The 23,384-nt window shown below is 39.8% G+C and overlaps 4 protein-coding genes and 1 non-coding gene across 7 annotated transcripts in view; 3 read left to right on the plus strand and 2 right to left on the minus strand.

Moving 5' to 3' along the window:
* The window catches only part of clcn3 (chloride channel 3), a 99,245-nt gene that overhangs the window by 25,718 nt on the left and 50,143 nt on the right, over nt 1–23,384 (plus strand). For all 3 annotated transcript variants that reach the window (XM_034676186.1, XM_034676189.1, XM_034676188.1), the window contains exon 3: nt 21,935–22,168. The gene's annotated coding sequence lies outside the window, so the exon portion shown is untranslated. The remainder of the gene's footprint in view (nt 1–21,934; nt 22,169–23,384) is intronic.
* b4gat1 (beta-1,4-glucuronyltransferase 1) lies at nt 607–8,767 on the minus strand. Its single transcript, XM_034676195.1, has 2 exons — nt 7,290–8,767; nt 607–3,438 (listed from the first exon to the last, which is right to left on the minus strand). Exons 1-2 carry the CDS (start codon nt 8,385–8,387, stop codon nt 3,247–3,249), a joined length of 1,290 nt encoding a protein of 429 aa, XP_034532086.1. The 5' UTR covers nt 8,388–8,767; the 3' UTR covers nt 607–3,246.
* trnas-gcu lies at nt 10,179–10,260 on the plus strand. The gene has a single exon. It is a non-coding gene; the product is annotated as a tRNA-Ser (tRNA).
* On the minus strand, nt 11,376–15,855 carry pfdn2 (prefoldin subunit 2). The gene is made up of 4 exons (XM_034676200.1): nt 15,725–15,855; nt 13,844–13,932; nt 13,539–13,662; nt 11,376–12,394 (listed from the first exon to the last, which is right to left on the minus strand). The coding sequence occupies exons 1-4, from the start codon at nt 15,803–15,805 to the stop codon at nt 12,203–12,205; spliced, it is 486 nt and encodes a 161-aa protein (XP_034532091.1). The 5' UTR covers nt 15,806–15,855; the 3' UTR covers nt 11,376–12,202.
* nit1 (nitrilase 1) lies at nt 16,386–19,765 on the plus strand. The gene is made up of 6 exons (XM_034676198.1): nt 16,386–16,962; nt 17,236–17,469; nt 17,577–17,680; nt 17,847–17,983; nt 18,959–19,084; nt 19,193–19,765. The coding sequence occupies exons 1-6, from the start codon at nt 16,892–16,894 to the stop codon at nt 19,457–19,459; spliced, it is 939 nt and encodes a 312-aa protein (XP_034532089.1). The 5' UTR covers nt 16,386–16,891; the 3' UTR covers nt 19,460–19,765.

Raw genomic sequence — 23,384 nt, forward strand, 5'->3', positions numbered from 1 at the left:
AATAAAAAAAAATAAAAAAAGTGGTTTCTCAGGTGGGGAAATTGAGTCTTCATCAAACTTGAACCTTCCTGAAAATTCCCTGAAGTCCACTTTGATACAGATCTTAATTACTAAATAGGAGCTTTTAATTGGATGCTGGCCTGCCTTGCTCTGTAATCACCCATCACATGCTACTGATGCAGGGATGCCTTTAAACCCCCCCTATTAAGCCACGTTACACCACAGGTTCATGTCAACTGTGTCAAGCGTTTGGTGAACGATACTCCTACGCAGATCAGGTTGACGTCTCTCCCACAATGAGTGACCTTCCACACGAACAAATCCATGAACCTTCGGACGCAAAACGAGTCAAATCTGGCGCGTTATGTTCGTTTCCCCGGACGTTAGCCGTCACAGTTCTCAGCTTTTCCATCGGCTTCTTCGCGTCCAATTTAAGTGATACTTCAAGAACCTCATTTGACATGACTTGTCATTACAAATCCCTCTGGTGAAGTTAATTAATTGGATTTCTTCATGTTCAGGCGGGATGACTCAGGGTGTCATTCAGCGGTTGTAAGAAGCGACTGATTCCTGTAAAAGCAGAATGAGTCAGAGTTACGGGTAAGATAAAGGTCACCCAGCACTTTTAATAGAAACTCCATCAAACAAACAAATCAGGCTTTGTATTGTGTTGGAAAATAAATAGAAAACATAAATGCATTTTCCCCCAAAAAAAGAGATATGAGAAAAAAACACAACACCACAAAACAAAAATAATCTCACATCAAAAATAAAGTGATATTAAAGTTGTTTTAAAACACAATTTCATGCTACAGTTTCCTGCTTGAGGTCGTTAAAACATGATTCAACCAAACATTAACAATAATAAATATCTTGTCAACAACAGCAAGTGAGGACAGAAATACTCAAAACAAAACATATTGGTGTTCGCACACTTGCAGTGTTTGTGCATCTCCTCTAAACAGACATGAAAGAGTGATAGTCAAGGTTTAATACTGCATGATCTACACCTACCTGTAGGTTTATGGATAAAGTGTAAATTATAGTGTTAACATAAACATTTCTACTGCAGTCCTTTTGTCCACACAGGCTGCTTTTGATTGTAGTTTTTAATGTGCGTTTATTTATCGCATCTACCGACAAACTGCTACGATTATACCTCAAGCCCACTGACCAGAGAATACCCCCCTGCAGCAACTCTAGATAATCCAACGATTACTACAGCAGTATGAAAGCCTCAGTGCTGTAACAAAGTTTTCAACAGTCTTTCCGTTATTTAGTGTCATACAAAAAGTTTCTCCGGGCTTCGTTGTCCTCATGACTTGTTAGTGACCCAGGATTTAGCCACTAAAGATACTGATGAATTCAAAGACCTCCTCTATTGGCACCAAACAACACCTGTGTTGTGTAATCTCTGTTTCAAACGCTCACTGCAATCAACACACAAGTGTCTGTTGCCCTCTGGTGGTCAGAGCATGTAACTGACTGGCACAATATTAAAAACAAACAAAAAAACATCAGTCATGGTTGCACCAAAAAATTTGAAACAGCAACCAACTCCACAATTTAACATTTTGTTTTGTCATTGTTATTGAAAAAGTAAAAATGTCCCTTTTAATCGTCTGAAAACAGGACAGATTTCAAATGAGCAGCTAGTACTGAGTGGCATGTTTGTTTTCTGCTACAGTATGAAGGAAATTACTCCCCGTCTTTGAAACAGCCAATCACAAGGCCATATAATACCAGTGTATGGAAGCCCACTTCACCCAGCAAAAATTTGACATTTTTAAACTTAGTAATGGTGGTAAAAAAAACAACAACCGTCATATTCAGTCATAATAAAAGGAAAAAAAACATAGTGAGAAAAAAGTAATTCAGAAAAAAATCAGAAAAATGTGTTAAAAAGTCAAAAATTTGAGATAAAATGTCATTATTTTGAGATATGTCAAAAATACAAGGTCAGAAGTTTTAATTATGAAATAAAAGTCAAATATGAGGTAAAAAGTCTCAATTATGAGAAACACTGCAATTATGAGAAAAATGTCAAAATTTAACATTTTCATCACAGTTTGGGTGTAGCGTCAAAAAAAATAATAAAAAGTGAAAATGATGACAAAAATTCATTATTATGGGATTAACATGAAGAGGGAGTGAATCCAAATTACAACATTAAACTTTTTAATTATAAGTTAAAATAAAAATATGGGATACAATATTTGCTGTAAAAGTTATCATTACGAGATGAAAATATGTTATGAGATATTTAGTCATAATTATGAGTATGTCATCCAAAATTGAACTTAAGAGGTAGAAATATGTTATCATGAGATGAGAAGTCAAAATTATGAAACAGGAAGTGACAATCATGAGTTTTACAATTTTGATCTTTTCTCTTACAATCTCAACATCTTTTGTTATTTATGGGTTTCACCTAAAATTCAACTTTTCATGTCCTAATAATGACTTTTATAAAGATTTTAACATTTTTCTTCATAATTTCAGTATTTGATTTCATAATTTTAAGTACCTATAAATAATTGTTCTTTATAACCTCACAGTTCAGACATTTTATCTCATAATAATGACTTTATGATTTGAAATCTTTAAGGCTTATTTTTTTACTGGTGGAAATGGGCTCAACAATACTTCAGCTCTGATTCCCAGAAAGAAATGTCTTTAGTTCTTTTATTTATAAAAGAATTATGAACTAGCCATTTTTGATCAGCTGTCGTGAAATGTTGAACTTTGAACTTAATGTTTTGTACAGTAAAATTAGAACTTTTGTTACATGTCTCTAAAAGGATATATAGAATCTCAAAGTCACAGTTTTTGTCTATTTTTATACCTGGATAAGCTCAAAATATTTTAAAGTAGGAAATGTTCCTCATATGCCTTTCAGTAAATGTCAATCAAACACCTTCTAACTGCACATTTGCATTTGAGTTAAAGCAAACAGGAGTCTCATGAGTTGCCAGCCGATTTTCCAACGTCAAATAAACATTTCTTCTTTTAGCAGCTAGCTGTCACAAACCCCCAGAGAACATCTCCTGCTGCTCTTTGTCAGCCAGTCTTGAAATAAACCCAAGAGTTTGATGAGGTTAAAACTACTGTGTCATCATCAGAAGAAATCGGAGTGAAAGTGGGACGTGTTGGACAGGGAGAGCCTGACTGGAAGCTAAATCTGGCTGGATTAAGAAAAATGAGCATCCATCATTTTAGCAGATAGGTCGTAGTCCTCGTTTTGTTTCAGCAGCGCCGGTTGGAGGACGGGTATTTGGTTTTCAGGCCCTCTTTGAAGCTGCGGAACAGAACCCGGTTTTGTTTGTTCTCCTCGTCCTTCTTGGCGTGGAACTCCCCCTGGATCTTGAAGCCGCGGTGCACCACGAACGCCGAGCTCAGCACCGAGAACTTGTACCCGGCCACGTGGAGCTCACAGGCCTGCGGGGGGGGGAAAAGATGGCAAGACAGGATTAGAAAAGGAACACATGGAAGTAGGAAGTGATGAGGGGGGAAAGGAGATGAGAGGGAAAGTGACAACAAGCAGGAAAGAGGAAGAAAGGAGGAAATGTGTTGGAGAAATATGTCAAGAAGAAGATTAGTAGAGGCGTAGGAGTTAGAATAAATAAGGTTAAATGAGTATTCAGAGAATTCATCATGGCATAGAGGTGTTAGACAGAGGTTGAGCAGTGTGTAGATATTTCTACAGGGACAGAGGGATGGGGAATCAGCTACACCTGAAACAATGACCTATCTTATGCACTCCTCGTACTTAATCACACTGTCTGCAGGTAAACAATTTCAACGTGTTTACGGAGTACTGCTACGTTAGCAAAGCAAGCAGCACCAGCCTTTGGTCCTCCTTGCAGGTTAACATCCACATGCCTGTGTTTGTCATGCTTCTCTCTGGTTATGTAACATGATCCGTATTTCGTGCCTGCGTTAAAAAATATTAAAACACGTTTAACTGGCTAGTAATTCTGGAGTTGACTAGTGAGGAAGACAACATTGAGTCCTGACGTCAAATAACGCACATATCTCTGGGTACGGTACGATAGGATCATAGACTGTAAAAAATATGGACGTAGTATCCGTGACGTCACCCATCTGTTTCTGAACGCTGTTTTGAAGCCAATCGGCAGTGGCAGCCATATTGCTTCTGTCGAGCCAGTATGACGTAAAGGGGCGGGCTTTGAGCCTCCTAGCCAACAACTGCAGTGTTCCTGCAGGCAGCTGAGCCTCTCATTGGAAGACTAGTAATCTCAATATCTTCGAAATTGCCTAATTAGAAAAAAATTCACCCCCCTCACAGTGAGAGGATTTCGAGACATGAGCTATTCAGACTACACTCATCTTTTGAACCAGGCTGTAAACATGTTTATTAATGCTGCAAAGATCGTCTTTTTCCCATTCATGTGTATGTGACTTCCGGTACTTCCGGAGCCAGCCTCAAGCGGATCCTCGATGAACTGCAGCTTTTAACACTTCCGCATTGACTCATATCTTTAGACCGGAGGTTGCCGCTTGGATAGGATACGATAGGATACGATGGGATACGATACAAAATGATTTGATACAGCATGATAAGATACAGGACGTTACAGCACGATACAACAGGATATGATACAAAGCGGTACGATATGATACAGCACAGTACGATACAAAACGATACAATACGACACAGCGCGATACAATAAAGTATGGTACAATACGATACGGCATGGTGTGATACAGTACATTATCACCTGATACAAACTTATACCATGTAATAAAATACAATACAATTTGACACGATAGAAAATCAAAATCTGAGCACAATACATTAATATTGCTAAATACAGGATAGTGGAGTCTGCAGGTAAACAATGTCATCGTATTTTACAGAGTACGGCCATGTTAGCAAACCAAGCAGCACTAGCCTTTGGTCCTCCTTGCAGGTTAACAATCACATCCTGCGTTTCTTAAGAATCTCTCCGGCCATAACAAAAGACCCGCATTTCGTGCCTACATTTAAAACTAGTAACATGTTTAACTGACTAGTAATTCTGGTGTCGACTAGCGAGGATGACAACATTGAATACTGTCGCCAACTGAATGCACACATCTCTAGGTACAGTAAGATATGATACGATATGGTCGGTACAATACGGTATGATATGGTACGGTACACTTTGAAACGATACGGTATGGTATGGCCTAGGGGTGCAACGGATCAAAAAACTCACGGTTCGGATCGGATCACGGTTTTGAGTCACGGATCGGATCATTTTTCGGATCAGCAAAAAAAAAAGAAAAAAAAAAAAAGAAGACAATTCAAATATAACTTTGTCCTCCATTTATTTTGTAAAACCCTTGTAAACTTTTGCCCATTAAATAAAAAACAAGATTCAACTCAAAATGTACTGCTTGTGCAAAGCACCCCATCTGTGGGCCCAGTCCTGCCTCATTCACTGCATTTCATGGCATGACAAGTGAAGGAGCAGAGGAACTTCAAAAGTTTCATTCCATTCTTCTTTCATTTGCCGATTTTCACCGTCCACTTTTCTTTGAGCTGCAAACTGTGAACACACCGTTTTCGTGCATTCTAGGGTCCTACAGCTGGCAAAGTGCCAATATGCGAACCGCTCCAGAAACGAAAGTGAAAGTTAAAAATTTCACTCGCAGCATTGAACTCTAAGTGACCCAGTAACAGCCGGTCTGCGTATCTGACATGGAGACAAGTCCCGGTAAACACACTGTGACCCGACCAAAACACAGAGTGAAGGAATAACAGTTCGGGGGCCACAAATAGGCGGCCGGGTGCGGCCCGCGGGCCGCGTATAGACTGGTCTAGTGGGTGCGCAACGGAGTTTCATAACGTGGCTCAAGCACATTCAGCATTCACTGTATTTCACAGGGAAACCAAAATGCTCCCATACATGTGACTTACAAGATGCAGGAGGTTTTTCAAGTCCCTCTGCTCCTCCACTTGCCATGACAACAGCTGCGCTTGACGAGTGAGTGTGGATTGAACATGCGGTCATCACGTGAACACGCGCAACTTTTTTCATCAACCGATCCGCGGACCGTGGAGAGGCATCCGTACGGATCACGGATCAACGATGATCCGTTGCACCACTAGTATGGCCACTATGGTACGATACGGTACGGCACAATGGGACACGATACAATATAATATGGTGCATAAGGCACAATATGATATAGTATGATAGAACAATACGGTATGATGCGATACAAAACCATACCTTACAACTAATTACTGTATGATACGAATCGACAGGATACTAATTCAAATTCCAAGACTCAGAAAAAATGTCAGAATTGAGCAGAAGACATTTAACACAGCTAAGGTTGACAACATTTAATCCTGTCCTCAACGAAATGCACACATCTCAAATATGATACGATAGGAAATGAAACGATACAATACGTTATAGTAATTCTGTTGTCGACTAGCGAGGGTGACAATGTTGAATCCAGTCGTCAACTAAACTCAAGCATACCTAGTTACAGTAAGATATGCTACAATTGATTGTCCCTGTAGGGAAAGTTGACTCCGAGTCCAGGGCTGCACACATTTAGCTGCCTCCACAATAGTGCTAAAAACAAACAAACTGCTACGACAAAATGACACCTCAAGCCCAAAGCCTGTATGATGTGATCTGGATTCATTCCTTAAGGCCAGAACTTTTTTTAACAACCTGAGCAGTACTTTTTGTGAGTTCTTTGTTCTCTTCATCATTAATGATGGTTAATTAAAAATCTGTAAAGCAGCTATAATCCTTGGTATGGCTGTAAAAGAACATGACTGGATTGTAATTAGAGCAATAGCAATGGGCATGGATTAAGTACTATTGAAAGAAAGTGGTTGCTGCAATTTCGACAAATAGAGGCCAAAAAAGCTTGTGTGTGAAGTAGAGGTGAACTGAGAAGTGAAGAGTGGACCAGCTCCAGACTGTATTTAGAAATAAATCCTGCAAGGGATTGCATCAGGGCAGTGCTGATGTGTGCCTAAAGCAATGTTCTACCCACACTGGAGATGTACCTTACACAATACTGGGCTGTCAGAGTTTGGTTTCATCACTTCCAACATTTCTGTACAAAAACTGACAAAACTGTGGTCTCTTATTTGGCCTGTTTTAGTTCAAAACCTGGTGTCCACTGCAAACTTGTTCCACAGTCCACTCACTAGCTTTTTCTATCGATTGATTTGTATCAGTGTTGATTAGCTGGAATGTAGACTTTTGATTTCAGACGAGGGTTTTAAGGTCTAATATGAACATCACACACACCTGGCTGATTCGGTTGAATCCGTATTGCTTGAAGTTCTCATCATAGAGCGGCACAGTGTGGGGCCCGATGTAGAAAGGCTCCCAGGGGTCCACCCAGGTGAGCGTGTAGGCCACCTCCAGGGTACCAGTGTCTCTGACATGGCTGTTGACCCAGCGTGAGTAGTTGGTGGGGGCTTGACAGCGAGGACACAGCTCATCGTAGAACGGCCTGACCTCTCCCACCTGATACAGCTGAACCAACTCAGACTTGGTGCCTGGCAGCTTCCTGGCGTGGCGGATCTCAAAGGCAGGAAGGACGAAGACCTCATCGCTGGCTGGCTCGCGCTTTGTGATCATGTCCAGGAAGTGCTGGTGCAGGTCGGCACTCGGCATCATGTCGATGTCAATGACCAGGATGTGGGAGGACTCTGTTCCACTTCTGGCGACGTTTCGAAGAAGGTTGTTGGGGTACGAGACGTTTCCACTGATGGCGTAGTTCTTGTGTTTGTCCCTGTAGCTCTCCAGCCTGGAGAACACAGAGGAGCAGTCCTCAAGACCTGCAAAGTGCTCCCGGTCCTGCTCTGGGAAGCTCGCCATCTCTCCAGAGAGGCACACTAAGTGGAAGTCCACCAGGGCCTGAATGTGGGGGCAGAAGAAGCTGAGCGCGTAGACCAGGGCTGTAGCAAACCTGACATCTTGATCGTGTGCGAAGATGGCCACAGAGAGAGGGTTCTTCCACCTCTCCAGAAGAGACTCCAGGTGATGCAGGTTGTTAATGGTTGTGTGTGTGCCCAAAGCCAGGACATTGGGGTCAGATCCTGGTTTTAGATTGTTGGTGAAATCACTCTTGATCAAGTTCTTGTAGACCCTGTACTGCCCGCTGTTGTCAAAGATCCCACCAGTAGACAGTGAGTACCTCAGACGCTCCCTGCGCGAGTTCTTCTCGGTGTGCGCATTCTTCTTCCCCCCCGAGCCCCCGAAGAGCTCCGAGTACCGGTACCGCTGCTGCTTACCGTGGAACTTGGACAAGAAGGACAGGTAGATGAGCTGCAGGAGCGCCACGATCAGCAGAGCACTCAGCACCACTTTGAAGGCGGAACATTTCTTGGAGAGATGCATTCCAGAGGAGCTACAAACCGGACGATTTACTGGTCACAAAGCGGGTCCGACCCCGGAGCAGGCAGGCTGGCTGTCCCTGCTAACATCACCTACATAGCTCTCACCATGCTAACACGGCAGCAGAGGAGGCTGGAAACGCACCGAGTAACTGACTGCATGTTTTCTGGGTGATGGCAGAGCTGCCCCAGATCTTCATGCAGCTGTCGAGGTCACGAATCAAACCAGAAACCGAATCCAGGTTCCGTGTTCGCCATCAAAACACAGCACGGTTGTTACCATTCGCTGCTGCGCTGGCTGCTATAGGGGCGCATGCACAAACTAGAGATGGGACGTTCGCGAACGAGTCGGTTCCTTTGAACGGCTCTTTTAAGTGAACGATGAGAATCGATTCGCAGTTGCAAGCCGTTCATTTGGGAGCCGTTTTTCTTCAATTCTACAATTTAATTTAGGAGACGCTTTTGTCCAAAGCGACGTGTTAGAAGCACAAGCAAGAATTTAGGAGGGAAAAACCTTAGTAAGTGCGACAAAGTGCTTCAAGTTGATTGGCCACAGGTTCTGCCATCTAGTGCCAGATTTCATCAAAATATATTGGTCTAAGAGGTCCCCAAAACATGTCTTTAAAGTTTATTGCTCAAGAAAACACTTTGAAATCAGATTTTGGCATGCCTGTAAACTAGAGCTGAAGATATTTGTCTAAACCCGAACCCGACCCGACCCGACCCGACGGTCGACCCGACGGTCAGGTCGGGTTCGGTCATAATTTCTATAATTTCTCGGGCCGGGCCGGGCTTGGGCTTGCGCGGTAAATGAGCCGTCAGGTGAATCTGGACCCTCAGCAAGCAGTCGTGCGTCAACGGCACGAGCACTGGCTCACGCGAAAAGTGATAATACAGGACCTCTATAAGATCGCATCATTCATCTGTCCAAAATTTAACCAGCTGAGGATGTTGCCCCACTCAGACAGGGAGGCCGTACATGCTCATGCCCGCACTCTTCTGCAAGCTGTGCACGGTGCTGCAGGTGCACGACGAGATGTGGAGACTCGAGACCCAGAGCTCTCCAGAGACGAGCGCGCTCACCCTCCGGCAAAAAGAGTGAATTTTGAGGAGTGGGAAAATGGAAGTTATCTGTAGCCTGCGTAGTTTTTATAGTGCCACAAAGTTTTTTAGGTGAGGGAAAATTCAAAATAGATGATCTCACTGTCGAAGCATGGGGATATGGCAACATCTTATGGAATGTTTACAATGCCAAATTAAATTATAATCAATATTTCAGAATAATTCCCACCAATAGAGTATATATATATATATATATATATATATTGGTGGGATGTGTAAGTTTGAATTATTCTGATCCAAATCTCATCTTATAACTGCTACCAGTGATTGTTTCCTTGATAAAAAACGAGTTACCCCTGGTTGACTTCTAGAAAATAAATAAATATAACAATGAGCCAAAGAGTCATTCTATTGAACGGCTCTTTGAAAGGAACGGCTCCCAAAGATCAGGTTCCCTTCAAAGAGCCCTAAATCCCATCTCTGCTACAGCGGCGCATGTAAATACGTAACTACCGTAAAGCTGGTAATAGACGCGCAGAGGAATCTGCTCCTGAAGCACTGCTAGCTAGTTAGCAGTTAGCTCGACTGTACTCAGGAGTGAGAATAAAGGAGCAGTGACACTACTTTGACATTAACCACGAAGTGGACTATGTCAAGCTGTTATAGAATACATAAATACTGTGTGATAATTCCTTTTTTAAATTGGGAATAGCCCTTTAATGGTGCTATGTAAGACGAGGTGGCCGAGTGGTTAAGGCGATGGACTGCTAATCCATTGTGCTCTGCACGCGTGGGTTCGAATCCCATCCTCGTCGAACAGTACATTTTCCTTTTGTCCTGACATGGACTAAATGAAACACACATATCTTTGGGCGTTTTTTGAAGCAAAAATCATGTAGGTTATTTTTGATTTTGATTTGATGTCTTTATTTCGAACATTTAAAAGGAAAAAAGGAAAAAAAACAGGAAGTAAAAAAAAGAAATAGTACCAAAAAACCCAAATCCATCAGTTCCATAAGCAAGCACTGAAACATTTTACTTTACATGTAGGAGTACAGAGTATGAGATATGGTGAAATAAGTGAACAGTAGAGAATAAGAATGTTCTTTAATAGTCTAGGTTTATTTTTCACCCTTTAACTGGGTTTTATTCTCATAACAATTTTATTTCACCTTACTTACTTTATTTATTATCTAGTTCAAATTTAAGTCACCTTTTTAATTAAAGCCTCCTAGTTTATTTCACTGGTTTAATGTTTTAGTGTTTTAATATCTTATTAATTTATTTTATTTTGGTGAGTTTAATTTCCTGTGTTGAGTTTTAACATTTTATTTTTCCTCCAGTTAATATTCGTCGGTTAAACAACTTCTTTTTTATTTTTCATTTATTTATTAAATTTTTATTATTATAATAATAATTATTTTTGCATGTATCATGTTCTTAACCGTAGGATTGTGGGGTGGGTTTGGATTAGGATTTTTTTTTTTTACATTTTTAATTTATTCTATTTTAAGTTGTTTTTATGTACAGCACTTTGTGTTGCACTGCCATTGTATGAAAAGCCTGATTAAATGATCTCAGATTTAATTAATAATATCCTCTATTTTTTCAGACAGGCAGAATATTGAAATGCTAAAGACTTTTAGGCAGGTTTTGGTTCTTTTTTTTGGTCACACTGTTCCTTTTTTGGAGGCTTACCCTGAAATCTGATGTGGTCTTTGTTTCTTAAAACACAAAAAATGCAGCACATTTCGTGACATTTTTAATTAATAATCATTAACAAAAACATTAGTCGTTAGAACAACATGAACAGTGTGGACAGCACACACCAGGTCCTAGATGGCACTTCCTCAGTTTAGAATTTATTCCAGTAAAATGAAGTTTACGCATATCCTCCAGATCAAAAAGAATGACACGTTTATTTTGTGTATTCAATGACAAGAATTTATTATAAATGTGTGATACGGTAAGACCGACTTCTTATAATGTCACAGCATGCACTTAAAGAACTGAACACAAACTGAGCTCACATCAGTGCTACAATCACAACCCAGCTAACATGTGGAGACAGTTTAGGAGAGAACACATTCTTATTGATCCATAGTGGTCTGGTTTGACCGTATCTTATGTTTCAGGGTCGTAGCATGTTTTTAAAATGTCATCCAGGACCTGAACCGTCTCATAGGGGGCGTTTTGCAAAGCTTCCTTTTGGGCCTAGTGAAATCAAGAATTTTTAAGTTGTTAGTCAAAGAAATCAGAAGTCTACAAAATGCAAAAGTGTGTTTTCTTTTCCTCTTTAATGTAATTGTATGCATTTTTTTTTCAAGTAGGGGCTCTGTATTGTTATCTCACATGGGGTAAACACTTTCATGACTGTACATTTGATTTACTATGCATGTCTAAATTAGATTAAGACTTAAACAAGTGTTTGATTTCAATTATTTTAATGTGCCACAGTATTTCAGAAATAAAAAATAGCTCACTGAAAGGCAAATGCAAGACAAACCTTACATTTCACATGCACTACTTTTCACATACGCCGCACTAGTTTTCAACATAAGCAGAGTACTACTGTTTGACTTTGTGTTTTAAGTGTTTCCATAACAAGGGCTGCGTGTTTTTGCAGAAATTTAACTGCTCTCCAAAGTTCCCCCCTGTAAAAAGTAACGTATGTCAACCTAGATTTAACGACCCCAACTATAACATCAGTACTGCAGAAATCAAAAAGGCCCAACCGTCGCTCTCCAGTACTACAAACTACGACACTAAAACACCGGCTCCACTTTTCGACCCGCTTCCTTCGCTGTCCTGCGAAGACGCAGCCGTCTGGCCTTGTCCCTCTGATTCGCCCTCGCCCACCAGCCGGATGTTGTAGCGTTCCCGGTACTCCGTGAGCTCGCGACCTTTCGACTGCATCTGTGTGTTGATGGACTCGACAATTTTGGTGATCTGTGGGTAAAAAAAAGAGAGAGAGTGAGATTGTGCCTCAAGTTATCTTCCTACTTGTGTTTAATTTTGTCAGAAACACACATCATGACATAATGTTTTGGTTTCTGGTAGATCAGAAGGTGAAATATATGGAGCGTATAGATGTTGTGTCAGAATCTAGTTTAGGATTACATAAGTATTGAACGTATGTTTGTGCTAACAGGCTACAATTAATCAATCTTTATGTAGCACCAAATCACAACTACTTTATTTGTACCTGTAGGTAAACTTGTTTTGAGGCCAGTGAGATGTTGGCTCAATTAGGAGCACATATAATCCTCCAAAAAGACAGAAGAAACTAACATGAAGACGCCAACTTCTCACTGCTGCCGATGTTGCAGCCGGTGTTGCCGTGCAGCAACACTGCAAACAAATCAAGTTTATAAAGGTTCAGGTTTTCTGTTTTGTCCTGTTTTAGAGAGGTTTGATTGAGATTTATTGTCATTTCAGAGGATTAAGGCTTTGTTGGCTGTAATTAGGTGTTTCTAGTATCATGTCCAACCCATTAATTAATGAGGATTGACAAAGTAATAACTACATCTCTCTTTACAATGCAAAGCACAAGCTCCAAACAGAGCATAAAGGTGAATCCATGCCATGTATTTTATTTATTTAGGTGTTCCTAATACTAAACTTAATCTGAAAAGAGACTTTGTAAGAATTAAGAACTATCATTTGAAAAAGTTTGTGGTTGGCATTTTGAGTGAAAGTGAGCTGGGCCTTTAAAAGTGATTAACAATGAGTTTGGACTTGTCTTGTTCATTTCAAGTGCCAATGAAAAAAGTTAAATAGATGTTTTATTATTCAACCTATGAACATTATGTAAAGACAAACAGCAGGTCTAGACCGTACTCTATGTTCTATTATTAACAAAGACCCAACATCAAGACAGGATAAGATCAAGTCCCATCTTACAGACAGGACTCAGTCTGAGCTCATCTTAATCCACCATGAGCAGAGCACTTTGCAGCATTTAGCAAGTTACACCGGCAAGGACAAACTTCCTTTAACAGGCAGAAACCTCCAGCAGGACCAGACTCATCTGCTGAGACCGAGTCGTGGTATTTAAGGTAATGCACTTGTACATTCTTCCCCCCTTCATCACCTGTTCTTTGTTGCTTTCCAAGGCGGGTAGAACTTCTTTTACCGTCCTCTCCACCAACACCCCTCCCACCAGACGGAAGCATTTCCTAGATGGGTCCACCTCCCGCAGGGTGTCGATTACTAAGCTGGATGTGAAAGAAAACAGTGTTAAAAAAAAACAAAACTGACTCAGTCATGATGTAACAGACTCAAACAGCTGTAAATATGGTCCATTCTGATTGGCTGATGAGCAAGAGAAACATCTTTCTTGATCAACAGTGAATAATAAAAAAAAAGGCTGCACATGAGACAACACATGTCACCAACCTGTGCTCGTTGATCTGCATCTCCATCTCGGCTGATTTAGAAGCCATACTGCGCTGCTCCTGACGCATCTTCTGAAATGTTGCCACCACCTGAAACGCACACACACACATACAGCTTTCAGTAACAACAGAGACTCAAAGACTTAAGCACTACTTTTAATACTGATATTTTTGGATTGAGCTGAAGAGACGTTCAGGTACTTGATCACGTCTATCAAAGAACAATACTATTAACAGGCTTAAGCCTTCAACAGACAAGGCTATAATATCTATACTGAATATTACATCAGTCAGAGTAACATTTAGATTTTTCTTAAGTTATATTTTGGGGTATTTTCCTCTTTATCAGATAGGACAGCATGAGAGAGACAGGACATGTGGGGAGTAGAGAGAGGGGGAAGACCATAGACTGTATCAAATATGGACGTATTATCCGTGACGTCACCCATCTGTTTCTGAAGCGCTGTTTTGAGGCCAATCAGCGGTGGCGGCCATATTGCTGCTGTCGAGTGATTGTGACGTAAAGAGGCTGGCTTTGAGCCTCCTAGCCAACAGCTACATTGTTCTCTGTACTTGGGCGCATGCTGAACTGCTAGACCAATGGCCCCCCATAATTTTGATTTTTTTTATAGTTCAGTTTTAAAACAACCCTCAGGTAATCAGCTCAAGCCTTATACTTTGGTTATTTTTCAATAAAACAGAGGCATGCAGCTCTATTATCTGTTCTGGGCAGACACAAGTATCGGAACAGGACTTGGTAGGAGCAGATACTTGCTCATTTAAAAACTGTATTGGGATAGGGAGCCAAAGAAGCTGATCTGGACATCCCTGTTTCTCTATTTAATTTCCATTAAAGTGAAAGTCCTGCTGATTAATAGTGTTCTACTTTTTTGTTCTACAACTGTGTTCATGTTTACACTTTGCACTAAAACACTAAGGCAAAATCCTTGTAGGTCTATCCCTACATGGTACCATCCCTACTTCTGATTTAAAGCTGCTGTGAGGAACTTTTGATTTATATCAATATTAGCGCCCCTTTGTGGACAAAGTGATACCTCTTATCTCTTGTTCTGTACATGCAAAAGTAGTGTTTTCAACAAAACCCTCACCCTGCTGTCTTTTAACAGCCAGATGTATCACTCAATGTGATTATTTGCCATGAAAAAAGCCTTAAAAGGATGTTTCTAAAGACAAATGTCAATCATGTGGTCTGACACCTACCCCCTCAGAGTGGTTTAAAGCTTTAAAAATGACAACAGAGAAGGTATCAGTGTTGTTGTTTATGGTTTTGTTTGCTTTTGAAGGTCATAAAGAGGCATCAGTGTTGGTTTCGGTCTGTTTCTCAGCTGGTGAAAAACTCCTCATAGTGCCTTTAAGTCCACATTATTTATGATTTTAATTATTTGAAAGGGAGAGTTGTATAGCTGTAATATGTCTGGCTGTAATTAAATTAATGACATTAAATTTTGCAACACTTGATGTACTTTTAGCAGCAGTCAAACAGGGTTGGCTGATCTCTGGGATAAAAATAGCTCCTTCCACTTTCTCTTATTGGGCAAGACCCATTCACTCCAGCAGCTCAGCAGACCTACAGAGGGGTGTGTTTATTTATTTATTTATTTAAACGCTTCTACATCCCACTGACCTGTTCACAGTAAGCTTTAATCACTTTAAAAGGATCATGAATGTTAATCACGTCCACGCTGTTGTAGCTGTAATGATGAGGAAGCACAAAGATAGCAGGATGATGGCGATGAGGAAGCTAACGGTAGCTTCAGCTCGCTTCAAGTCGGTTACTCGGCTTTAACTTCACCGGACAGAACCGAACGACAACACCGACATGTGTACCGACTACAGACACCCGAGGGGGACGGGAATGTACCTGTTCGGCGGACGGGCCGGACGGTTTTCCTCCGGCGCTGATGCTGGATTTGCTACCCGTGCTGCTACTGTTGGCTGCCATCTTGGAAGGGTGTTGCAGAGAAGGACCCTGGGCAGGATATGGATAGGTAGCTCATGAGGGTGCCTGTCCGGAAATGATGTCAAATTTGAAAGATAAGCTAAGATAAGATAAGATAAGATATTACTTTATTGATATATTCAGTTGTTGCAGCAACACAGACATAAGTACAATCAAGTAAAAGTTCAAATTAGTAAAATAAAAATAGATAAATAAAGATAGAATACAATTTAGATATATAAAATGTTACAAATGGAATTTAGATAAATACAAATGTTAAATTGATTAAATAGCAGTAATTAAAGGCAGTATTGAAAATGTTTAAGTAGTGACAGATTGACATGGTGTGATTATGGTTGGTAATGACAGATTAAGCAATATAATAAATATGGGTATTTGATATGACCGTAAGTTGTAGTAAACTATAATAATTTAATATAACATAATAAAATATAGCAATTATATAATATAATTTAATATGCATTATAATGTCATCAGCAGCCAGAGAGTCAGTACAAGATGAGATGAGGGAGTGTGACAGACATGATTTGACTTATGAGTTTATTTAGATGACCAAACCCTAGTTAGGCTACTTGATGATGAAAAACTAATAAAATAAATATTTTTTTCTCCATTTTTAGATTACTTTTCCAGCACAAATTCAAATACATTCAGATTCCCCCTAAAATATCTTACATTTACACGACACCTGACACAAAATAATCAAATGACTAATGACAGTTCCCCCCCTTATGGACAACCAAAAGGCATAATAACTACTTGAATTGGACTTGAATAATTTACTCAAAGAACATTTACGCTGAACAAATAACCAACTAGTATGTTTGACTAATTTTTCATAGCACAGATACAAATACCCCCAAGCTCAGATGACAAAGGCAATGTTCTGTGGAATATGCTGTCCAGCAGGTGGAGGTGTTGTGCCTCATTTCTGGATAAAGAACAGAGAAGAAGAAGAAGGAACCACGGCTGATCCCTTCTGCAGCACATTGAACAGAATCTAATTTAATGTGACACTAACATGGACTAAACAGTGGAGGGGACGTGCTGTGGGAGTCGTTTGGACCAATGTTAACAGCCAGGTGCATTGTGGGAACATCTGCAAAGTATCTGAGACAACAGATCAAGCTGCAGAACAGGTGTGTTTACTATTCTGACAAGGAAATGTGTGTTCATATATCTAATAACTAGTCCTAAACAGGGAACATATGGAGGTGTATTCAGTTTTTAATCTTGACATTTAATGAGACATATTTTAAGTTAGTTATCCGTAGAATGCTGCACTATAATGTGCATCAGATATCTGACAGATTAACTAGTGCAGTTAATGATAAACCATGTTTGACCTGATATATTCACCTGGCATGCAGCCTCTCTTCTCTGAACATAACAACGCCGACCTCTCTGTGCAGGATGTCGACTCGTCCTCGCCCCGTGGCTGCGGTGTGTCAGGTAACAGCCACCCCGGACAAACAGGCTAACTTCTCTGCCTGTAAACAGCTGGTGGAGGAGGCCAAGGCTCAGGGGGCCAGCATGGTGTTCCTGCCTGAGGGCTTTGACTACATCGGATCAAGTCGAGAGGAGACTCTATCTCTGTCTGAGAGCCTGACAGGAGACACCATCTCACAGTACACTCAGCTGGCCAAGTAGGTAAAATGTTTTGTGTTTCAGTTCTGAGGAAATTTGTGGCTTCAATGATAATTCATACGTGTTTGGGATTTCTGTATGACTTTTAAACCTCTCCTTCTTCCAGGAAGCTGGAAGTGTGGCTCTCTCTTGGAGGATTTCACGAACGAGGACACGACTGGGAGTCTGACAGACGAATCTATAACAGTCACATCATTATTAATGATAAAGGTAGCTTTTATTAAACATGTCTTTGTATACACTCTCTCACAACAACCGAAGATCAAAACTGCTTTAAGAAACTAGATATTACTTTTAAGGCTTTAGTTCCATGTTTGAAACTTCATTTTTCCATATGAAATACAGTGACACTGACATGTTGTCACTGCCTCCACAGGTGACATAGCTTCGGTCTACAGGAAGTCCCATTTGTTTGATGTGGAGCTGCCAGAAAAAGGTGTATCCCTTAAAGAAAGCGCCTTCACCATTCCTGGGCCTGCCCTCGTGCCTCCAATTCAAACTCCCATCGGCAAGGTGTCATTTCATGAGAGAATAATCAACACTTAGTATAGCTTTAAATATGCTCGATTACAATAGGATACTAAATGATACTATACACTGTACACTAGATACGATACGTTACGATATGGTATAATACAATACAATATAATATGATAGGGTATGATATAATAAGATACGATAGGGTATGATAGGATAAGTTACGATACAATAAGATATGTTACTGTATGATACCATACAATAGAATACAATGGGGTGTAATATGTTACTGTATGATACAATCGGGTATGATACGATATGATAAGACAAGATAAGATATGATATGATACGATATGTTACAATACGATACGATACAACACAATAGGGTATGTTATGATACGATACAATAGGTAATGATACGATATGTTACGATACAATACAAGAGGGTATGATACAATATGATACCAAACGATAAGTCAAGATAAGATATTATACCATATGATACAATAGGATACGATATGATAAGATAAGATACGATAGGATAGGGTGTGATACGATATGTTACGATACAATATGATACCATATGATAAGTCAAGATAAGATATGACACCGTATGATACAATATAATATGGTTTTGATACACTATGATATAATACGATACAACATAATACAATACTCTTCTATATTTCAATACTTTACCAAACACAACGTTTACAATATAATACAATACTAAACAGTATAATATGATACAATACAGTACCATACCACACAGTGCAAAACTAAACAGCATGATTTGATAGGATATGATACTAAACGCTATATGATACCATACAATAAGATACAATACACTTTTTCGTCTTTTTCGAAAAAGGTTTTATTACTGAAAGAAAGTTAGATATCAAGCTTTCAATGGTTGGTTTGCATCCATGTTGGCTGCTCATTTGTGTTGTGGCATTAAAACCAGGCTGTGGTCTTTGTCTCTGTATGATCATTCCTGTTCTCTCGTCACAGGTTGGTCTTGGAATCTGCTATGATCTGAGATTCCCGGAGTTATCTCTGGCTCTTCAAAGGACAGGAGCTGAAATTCTGACCTACCCATCAGCCTTCACTGTAGCTACAGGAATTGCTCACTGGGAGGTGTGATGAGTAATGATGAGACAACAAATCCCAAAGAAGTACAAACACCATTTAAAATGTCTTATATACATATATATATATGTTATTATTTTTTGTATGTTCCCCTAGGTGTTACTGCGTGCACGGGCGATTGAGACCCAGTGTTTTGTCTTGGCGGCAGCACAAGTCGGGCCGCACCACGAGAAACGCTCGTCGTATGGACATGCCCTAGCGGTGGATCCGTGGGGGGAGGTTGTGGGTGACTGTGGGGGGGAGAAACCAGGCCTGGTGCTGGTGGAGGTTGACTTGGAGAAGGTGAACAGCACAAGGAGGAACATGCCAGTCCAACAGCACCGCAGGGACATGAGTTTCTATCAGAGCCTGGAGAAGACTTGACGACTGGAGGAGGACACTGAGAGACAACAAACTACACAGGATGTCTTCTTCCACCTAACGAGCCAATCAGGATGTTCCTTTTTGACAGTTTCTAACATGCTGCGTTATGAGTGCTTTAAATCAATTCATGTTTGATTCATATTTATGCTTTTGTAATCAGAATGAAGAAGGTGAGAGGGTTTGAAACTTTGTATGACAGAGGGAAAGACGCACACATTTGTGTCAAATCAAACTGAATAAGTTCAAGAGAAACATGGAGTACGTTTTCAAATCTTGTTGAAATAAAAATAGTATCAGAGTTCATTATTTGCGGCTTGGGCTGAAATCATTTCCCTTGGCTTTTACTGCTTTTTCAGACTTCCTGGCTCAGGTTTGAGTCCTCTTGTCATCTCTGCAGTCAAACCACAGTTCAGGCGTATGATGTGCATAAGAGGAGTTACTCACACTGGTCAGCAGGTGGTGCTGTTGGGTAGTAAGGATGTAAGGAAAAGGAGGAAACTGCGAATATTCAATGAAACATTCCCCTTTATCATTTAAAGTAAATGATGGTGAATGCACATGTACAAATTCAGTTGTGACTTTATAGTGTAAAAATAAATATAAAGATAGTAAACATACTTCAAAACATCAACCTCATCTTGTTTAGTTGTCATTAAGTCGGAAGATCAAATCCCAGAGTTGCTAAAGCACAAACAAAGTAACAAACCGGCTTAACCTTCCACCGCTGCTCAGTTTTAAAAGTAAAAATGCAAACTACTTAAAAAGTCTATCTTGTCTTCTTTCCAGGCTTTTGAGATCAAATAAGCAAGTTTAAACACGTCAAAATTAAACAACCATTCTAGTTTTTGCACATCTGTCCACAACACAATATTTCCGGCTGTTTACAGGCAATTTCTTGAATCAATATCTCTCAGAGGTCATAATAGTTTTTACAGTAAAAAAGAAAATGGGACTTTGTTTCCACTTCATTCAAATCACACAACTCAGAGTCTGTTTTCTTCTGGGATATTTTTGAATCGACCGACCTCATTGGCCAGAGGAAGAAAACCAGATCATAACTGTGCAACAGAAGATCTTTGGCTTCTAGATAAACAAGAGGTCACATATAATTCTAGGATTATATTATCTTGGCTTTTGTTATTGAGCATTGATGTTTTGTTTTGTTCTTTTATATGTGCAATACAATAAATATAAATCAATAAGGTGGTGGAGGTGGTGGCTGACAGGAGAATGATAGCAAAGCTGTCTTCTCTGATGGTCAACACGTTACACCCCCTGCAGGAGATCATAACAACACTGGGAAGCTCTTTCAGTGACAGACTTCTTCACCAAGGTGTCTCATGGAGAGATACCTCAGGTCTTTTCTTCCTGCAGTGGTCAGACTTTCCAATCAACATCACCAAATCGGACTCATGTGCAATATTTCCCCAATCTATTTAATAACGTGCAATAATTACTCATCCCTTTCTTCTTACATGTTGCAATAAGTTTTTCTACCCATCTTCTCGGTTCTGTTCTGTACACTGTTTTTAACCTGCTACAAGTCTGTGCACATTTTCACCCCATCACTGGTTTTGTAAATATTTGTAAATGTACTCATTTGGTTGTATATGTACATCATAAGATGTGCTTATTTTGACTTCTTTAATTTGAATTGCTAATAACTTTTTAATAATTGATATTTTTTATGGTCTTGTTTACTTTATACTGTTTTGCACTATCTACTTTGCTGCTGTAACACTTCAAATTTCCACCGTTGTGGGACGAATGAAGGAATATCTATCTATCTATCTAATTATCTATCCATCTAATTTTTCAATTTCAATTCAAATTTGCTTTATTGGCATGAACAACACGATGTTATTGCCAAAGCACATAAATTCATACAGTACATTATATACATTCACAACACATTACACTCACTGTATATATATTAATCACACACCATATTCATTACATATTATATTCATCACATACATATCAACCATATATTACATATTTTATATGCATTAATGAACGATGGTGTCACCTATACAGCATATCTCAATGTCCTCACCCGATGCGGCGCGCTCACAAAACCTCCACCCAAAATCAAACACCATGGGATGGTGCGTCCCTCAGGCTGTGACAGGCAGACACATATTTAGCAGCCAGAGGAGCTGCTGACCCTTCCCCCTGGAGAACTGACAGTTTCTCTTCTGGGGTTAATATTGGGAAGTTTATCTATCTATCTATCTATCTATCTATCTATCTATCTATCTATCTATCTATCTATCTATCTATCTATCTATCTATCTATCTATCTATCCATCTATCCATCTATCTATCTATCTATAAATCACTGCTTCACACAGCAGCATGCACTAGCACAGACTGAGTGTCTCTTGTTTTTTTATACCAGTGGTTTGATTGCAGTGACTGGATGAATTATTGATTCTTCCTCTCCTCCTCCCTGACTCTCTCTTACTATCTCAGGGTCTCAGGGTGGAGGGTCTGCTTTCTCCTGCTGCCTCTGCCTGCTGCTTGCTGGGATGGGAAACAGGAAGTGAACGTCACTGACACACTAGGAATGGGACTGAAAAAAGAAAACACCATGATGATGAGGAGGAGAATGTCAAATCCACTCGTTTAGGAAACAGAAATCAGCGTTTCCACTCAGGAATAAAGGATGCATTGTCGTGCTCGAGCTGGAATTGAGGCATCAGGAAGGTACGTGATGTTTCTTCTTCGTGGGCTTTTTTTTTGTTTTAAATTAACAGTCATGGCGGTTCACATTAGCTTGTGTGTGTCTCTCCATCCGAGGCCATCCATCCAGAACTCAGGGCTTGTTTTTGCAGACAAACAGGTGCTAGCTTGTTCCACAGTTAGCTTCAAAAGCTAAAGCCGTGTCTGTGTGGATTCACAGTTAGCTGTGTGTGTTTCCTCCATGTCTGCTACATCTGTGCTTTATTTCACGCTGTAAGAAGAGTGAGGCCCTGAGCTGCAGCCAAGTGAAGCTGCTTTCACACGTTCCCCGGTTAATGTGCTCCACTCTCCGGGGAGATTTTCACCGTGTAATGCAGATGTAACGACAGATTTTGCACAGCTAAGTGCTGCAAAAGGACCGTTTGATTTGGTTACCATGCTGGCTGTGTCATGGTGCTGTTTTAAGAGGAGCACTGGAGGCTACATTTTGCCTCCTTGCCAACAATTTTATTTTCCTTAAAATTAGTATTTTTTGTGGGTGTAACTTATTAAAAACTGGGAAAAGTTTGGCTGAATGATACACCAATTTTTGCAGATTGTTTTGTCTGATATTCAGGTTTTTCTGTGTAAGTCAGAACACATATCTATCAAATACCCTGGTTTTTTTTGCAATTTAAAAAAAAAAAAAACCTTTTAAATGTGTTTTGTTTTAGTCAGTTTAAAGCAGTTTTTGTCAAACTCATTAATTTTTACAATTTCCAACCAAGAGAAGTGCAACATGTTATCAGCGAGTATATGTTGTAGGTGTAACTTATTAAAAACTGGAACTAAATTTGGTTAGTTGAAAATAAAATTAGCTACAAATTAAATGTTAATATTACCTGTCATTACTGGAGTGTTGATATAGTTGTCAATGGTATTGTTTTACCTTGAAATATAGACCAATCACCTTCAGCTGTTTAATGTCCAAAGAAAAAGTACTTAGATTCCAAATTCTACATTTTGACAGAAAGTTTTTAATTTCTATTTTAAATGCACATTGGTTCTATATTGGTTAATTAGCTAACTAGCTAACCTTTAGCTAAGCTTGTCTTTATTAAGCTAGGAATCTATGCTACTGCTAGTGTATCGTTTAAGGGTTGTTTTATATTGTTATCTGCCCTGAAAAACCAATATTAGCCGACCCCTAAATGATGCATTAGCATTGGCATAAAGTCCTAGCTTAAATTCAAGCTTAGCT

The sequence above is a fragment of the Notolabrus celidotus genome, chromosome 23 (genome assembly GCF_009762535.1).
Source record: "Notolabrus celidotus isolate fNotCel1 chromosome 23, fNotCel1.pri, whole genome shotgun sequence".
NCBI classification, from domain to species: Eukaryota; Metazoa; Chordata; class Actinopteri; order Labriformes; family Labridae; genus Notolabrus; species Notolabrus celidotus.